We start from the raw sequence: 6316 nt of genomic DNA, 5'->3' as shown, positions 1-6316 counted from the left end.
CTTTTAGACTTGCACTCTATTTATTTACTAACTGCTTGTTTTTTTTTAAAAAAAAAAAAAAAAAAACTAACACTTGCTTTCTAATCTTTTTGTATTCTATCAGTTTTCTTTATATTTATTATACAATTAACAAAAGCAAAAAGACCTTTAACACTAGCTTGCTCTATTCTTTTTCTATTCTATCGGTTTTCTTTTTATTTATTATATTATTTAAAAAAAAAACTTGCTACGTGTACTGCATTAAGCTAACTGAAACTTGTTACACTTAACATTAACATGTGACCTGTAGCCGGATGTTGTCCACATACACATTGAAAAGACAAGTGTAAATGCGCTTCTGATCGGAATGTTATACGATCAGCATGTCCTGGTCCAGAGATGGTCGAGGACGCATTGTGATCGTATCTCAGTGTAATGTAAATGCAATCCAGCTATCGTGTCTGCATTCGCAGGTTGACGTCACACAAAACCCTGCCCCCTCTCTCCCGAATTGTCAGAAGGAAACAGAGCAACAACAGAACCTGAATTCACACATATCTGAATTATCACGCACCTGCAGTTGTCACGCCACGCCGCAACAGCGTGAGGCTGTTTACACTGGACACGACAAAGGGACCATTGCAAATCATTTGAACTTTTGTGTCAATACGTCATAAACAGAACGGGGCAACAGTTTACTGTCTGGGATTTGCCGCATCCAGTGTAGACAGCATCACTGATTATAATGTGTTCTATAGTATTTTGTTGCGTCGCACTGCGTCGCGCCGCTCGCGTCCGGTGCAAGACTTATTTAAATATTGCGTGGGAAAGAGAGATCCGATCGGTTATCCAGATAGAGAAGTCACTTGATGTTGCCAAGTATAAACGATCTGCTTGATCGGATCACAGTGATCGCATGTTAATGCCAATTCTAAACGCAGCCAAAATTACGAAATAAGGTCTCCGATACAGACAGCAGCAGGTATTTATAGGCTGCTATCCCTTTTAGGCCTGATGTGCAAATCCAATATAATGATACACATCTGCTTTCTTTCTGAGCTGTTTTCGTTCACTTAAGACATAACCAACTGCGTTTACAAGGATAATTGCTGAGATGGGTATTTTATTTGTGTGTGTCTGTTAAGATGCAAAGAGATGCGAAAGTGGAATCAACTCTGTGTTCATGCACTGTCTAAAACGCGCCTCTGTGTGTGTGGCTGTGTGCACAGAAAAAAAGAGCAGGAGTACCGAATCGAGTTTTCTTTCACCTGTTCTTTCACTGGCATGGTTTAACATCACTTGAATGTGTAAATTAGCAAAACAAAACACATACAAATGATAAAATTGAACTCTATGATGTTAAATTTTGCATTTAATCCACAAATCACATGCGTGCCAAACCGTGGGTCCTGGTCTGTACAGTTCACGGATCAACTACGATCCGTTCAACCCCTAATTGTCATTCATCTTACTTATACAATTACTAATAAATAAAAGTAGGGATAGGCATATAATACAAAGCCTTAAAACCCATAATCTGCATTTTCATCTTGAAATAATTTGTAATTCATGTTGTCTCAAATATTTCAAAATTTGCAATACTACAACTGCAAGTCCTTTGTGGTATGAATCACCCCATGGAGCTGTTTCTGATTGCTGACTCTGTGACCACAATGTAAACATTGTGGTCACCCACATGCAGTTTTATGAGAGGTCCATTTTGATTTTAAACAAGAAATCTCTCCTGTTAAACTTTACTTAATGGTGTTATTGGGGAAAAATGGTCCAGCTGAGAAAAGAAATGAGAGTCTGTTTATTTTTTAAACTTTTTGATGTGTTAGAAACCATAATTATGCAACTTATCACAAAAGTTCTGAGATAAAGTTGTGTCCAGATGTGGTCTAGTTGCCTATGTTTAAATATTCATCATATATATCTGTTTTTACATTTTACATCTGTAAAAAAAAAAAATGTTTAAATGTTTAACTTTTATTTGCTTCTTCAGGGGTGATACTTTGCGAATTCACTTAAATAGTTGTACAGCACTCGAAAATGTCCATGAATAGTTATTCCAGAGGTAGGTTTTCCAACACAGCAGGAAGAAAAAATACTAATTGCAGCAGAGCTATCTTTAGAGTGCACATGTGAGACTAGACAGTGTGTGTTTGTGTGTGAGAGTATTAGTAGCATTTCTGGTTAGCGAGCTGAGTGAATGCATGTGTGGGTGATTCAAAGTCTGAGGAGAGTGAACAGGTCTTGGAAGGAGTCTTGGTGCCTGACAGTCTCTCAGAGTGTAGGGCACTGATCTGAAGCATGAGAGGAGCTGTTTGGAGAACCTGGGAGTTTAACAGCAGAATGATAATGTGTAACATATTTTACTAGCTCTTAGTGTAAGAGATTCAGGTCTTCAGCTCACATTCTCATCTTTTACTCATCTCATTAATAAGTGTATCCTAATGAGTTATTCCATGTTTCACTCTGTCCATCACAGTGTATTACTAGCTTCGGAAAATAAACCACTCGAAAGTCACCATGTTTACGAGACACTAATCAAACATGTTGGACTTTGACGCAGATGCTGGGTTAGGCAGAAAATGTTGATACAAGGACAAATCTGTTTTCTATTTTTCCGTAACTCTAACAAAAATTTTGTTTGGGAGTATTATTTGTTGCTGTTAATCATCTTGAGTTTCAACATGTGTGATTATACCTGTTATTAACATATGAGAATTGGGATTAATAGTTTTAAAAATTGTTTGACTTACTGAAGACATACAGTATATGTTCAATGTTAATAGACCATGTTATTGTTATTTGCTGTAATGGCAGTTCATTTGACTCATAAGTCATCTCTTTTCTATGTTTCCATCTTTATGTAGACTCCCATGAACCAGGCTTCTACACGGTCTCACTGCATCTTTACAATTCACCTGTGCAGCAAAGAGCTGGGTTCAGCCATGGTGCGGTGCTCCAAGTTGCACCTGGTGGATCTGGCTGGGTCTGAAAGAGTGGGAAAGACAGGTGTGGGTGGTCAGATCCTAACAGAAGCAAAATATATTAACCTCTCTCTGCACTACTTGGAGCAGGTCAGAGGACTTTCTTTGTTACAGAGGTTTTTGTTGTATTTGTTTTTTAAGGTGCACTATGGAATTTTGCCCTCTCTAACCATGTGGTTGAAACATGGAATTCCAAGTTACTTTCAGAAATGTTTTATGTTGTGCTTTCAGCTCTTTTATGCTGATAAATTTGAGGTTTTGAGGTTTATTCATAGTTGCTTTTGATTACCATATCAGTACAGATCAGCACATATATGAAAAATGTAATCTGACTCTGAGCAAGTAACATATGTGCCACCATAGTAGCCAGACTTTTTCTGTTCTAGAATATAATGTACATATAAACATACAAGGACAAACAGTGTAAACATTACATTTCCTGCCAAGTCTGATCTAGCTGTTCAAAATATAAATCATTATTTTAAGCTTATAGAGAATTGGGGTAATGCGAGAATGCCTTTTTGAACACAGTTTTTCCATGTACTTGCTCAGTAATGAAATTGTTCATTTTTACCCAAATTTCCATAGTGCACTCAAAAATTATGATTTGAAATATATTGAAAAAATAATTTTAATTTAAATAATTTTGAATATAACCCTTTGTTTATTTTAAAATGAGTTTTAATCATATTACTGAAGCCACAATTTGGTGGGCTTTATTTGCTGTCTGGTTTAGGTCATCATAGCCCTGTCGGAGAAGAATAGATCCCACATCCCTTACCGCAATTCCATGATGACCTCTGTGCTTAGAGACAGTTTGGGTGGTAACTGTATGACCACCATGATCGCTGCTGTTTCTGTGGAGAGGAGGAACACTGGTGTACATCTCTTAACCTCAAATTAAACATTTTTTTGTGCACAAAAGACAATGCATTTGTTTGAAATCTTCACATCACTCTTGCACATCACTCTCTCTCTCTTTTGTCAGGAGTCTATATCCACCTGTCGTTTTGCTCAGAGAGTGGCTTTTATTAAGAATGATGCTTTGCTCAATGAAGAACTGGATCCTGCTCTGGTAAGTCTGACATTATCATCTGACTTTATTTCTTTAAAAAATATCCTGTTAAAGGGGTCATATGATGCGATTTCAATTTTTCCTTTCTCTTTGGAGTGTTACAAGCTCTTGGTGCATAAAGAAGATCTGTAAAGTTGCAAACACTAAAGTCTCAAAACCAAAGAGATATTCTTTATAAAAGTTAAGAGTTAACCACGCCTACCTAAAACGGCTCGTTCTAACACACCCCCACATACCTACGTCACTATGTGGGAAGATTTGCATAACACCGCCCAAATGTTCACGCAAAGAAAGAACTTTTATTCTAGCTGTAGTATTGTTGACGCTGCAGCCATGTCCTGAAGACGCTGTGTGCTTCGTTGTGAAAGCGAAACTACTTTGTTTGACCTTCCAAAAGAGGACGATATCTGCTTCGTCATGCCTAGAGCTGATCCATGCTGGTCGCTGAGGAAATACATCAACTTAGTGCTGTGGATCACCGGATCAGCTTTCACCGTGGACGAAGCGGAGTCCAGCCCGCCTCAGCTCACTCTATACCGGCCTCAGCGCACGCTAGGCCGCTGTGTTTTTCGTTGCCACTGATGATTTGGGCAGTAGAGTAGCACTTGTTGTTTGTCATTTCTCTGATCACAAATACAGACAGGGTTTTATGTTTACGCGGCACGATGCAATGCAACACGTAAAAAGACAGTATAAGTCATTATAATCAGTAATTATGTCCCCACTGGATGCAACAAATGCCTCGTTTGTAATGGGTTTTAATGTTTATGTCTCGTCGCTCCGGCCGGACACGGCATCAACAGTAAGTGAGGGGCGTAACATTTCCGTCTCACGCTTGAGGTATTCGGCCAATCACAACGCACTGGATAGCTGGCCAATCAGAGCACACCTCGCTTTCCAGAACGATGAACTTTGTAAAAAAACACGTTTCAGAAAGGTGGGGCATAGAGGAGAAACAATAATGTACAGTATGTGGAAAATAATGTGTTTTTTTAACTTTAAACCGCATAAACACATTTCATTACACCAAATACACAAAATAATGTTAATTTTAGCAACATCATATGACCCTTTTAACAATACTATGCAAGCCTACGATTAACAATGAAGTCCTCCGGTTTCATGTTACTGTAAATACAGTCAATAACTGAGGCACAAGATGAAAGCAATTGTGTTTAAATGAAACGAGAAAGAGAGAGAGAGAGAGAAAGAGAGAGCACTGCAGTGTGACATTAGAGATGTGAAAGAAGCGCCAGTCTCAAATACCTGTATGACCTAATGATTGCTAATGATGACGATTGTTATCAGGGAATAACATACCTCGGAATGTCATGACTGACCAATCAGAATAGAGTATTCCAGGGAGCCATGTAATAATATTAATTTGCCACTCCGTGAACTCATTCAAATGGCTTGGGTATGCAGAGCATTCACAGCTTATGTGGACTGCAGGCCCCTGCTGTATACTGCACAAACACAACTAATCATTGTACAGCACAAATCTACTAAATCACTTTCATGGCCAATTTCAAAGAAGAAATTATTTATAGTTTTTAAATAGTATGTTCGAACCACAGTTGCATCAAATCTACATACAGTAAATTTGCATGTTTTGATTGCACAACTAGTACTGTAAAATTGCTATGAAATTAAAGTGTCTAGAGCAAGGATTATAAACTCTAAATTTAATGCTAAACTTTTGTGCAGTGTGGTCAGTTCCTTGAAACTTGAGAAGTTGTTTGCTTGAAACACAAATAAAACAAATTCCTTATGGCTTTTTTTTTCATATTATCATGTCCCCAAAGCACTGATGTAAATGTATGAGTTTATGCCTCTGCTCATCTGTGATGAGCTGAGCACCAGCTGGAGATCACATTCCTTCAGCAGAGAATTTTCTGTTTTCCCTTCTGTCTTCTTCTGTCATACTGAAACTGTCTGTAATTCCTCTCTCTTGTTCTGCTGGAGTTTGTACAGTATGCAACGTTCTTGCTCTTAACCTCAAACACACACACACACACACACACACACACCATGAATTTATACTCCTCATTCTATACATTTAGTGAATGAACAAGTCTAAAATGAAGCTACATATACAGCAAATGAATAACACTGAAGATGTACTGCAGTTTGGGTCTGCTGCTTCACTCGCATCAAAAGGGCCTTTTCCAAAAAAAGTATGCAGTCCCCTGTGAAACCCTCCACTTCCTCCAGCACCACCTGTCTAGATCTGTTATAGGGATATTATGCGTGTCTATTTGTAAGC

The 6316-nt window shown here is 38.2% G+C and overlaps 1 protein-coding gene across 1 annotated transcript in view; it reads left to right on the top strand.

The window, feature by feature from the left end:
* Positions 1 to 6316, top strand: part of kif6 (kinesin family member 6) — a 153546-nt gene that overhangs the window by 25877 nt on the left and 121353 nt on the right. Inside the window, exons 7-8 of the mRNA XM_016561695.1 lie at positions 2859 to 3065; positions 3712 to 3853. Coding sequence (XP_016417181.1) covers positions 2859 to 3065; positions 3712 to 3853 — 349 coding nt within the window. The remainder of the gene's footprint in view (positions 1 to 2858; positions 3066 to 3711; positions 3854 to 6316) is intronic.

Source organism: Sinocyclocheilus rhinocerous, unplaced genomic scaffold (assembly GCF_001515625.1).
Source record: "Sinocyclocheilus rhinocerous isolate Xijiao unplaced genomic scaffold, SAMN03320098_v1.1 scaffold949, whole genome shotgun sequence".
Lineage (NCBI taxonomy): Eukaryota > Metazoa > Chordata > Actinopteri > Cypriniformes > Cyprinidae > Sinocyclocheilus > Sinocyclocheilus rhinocerous.
Note: the sequence above shows the minus strand (reverse complement) of the source record. Positions and strands in the feature narration are given on the sequence as shown.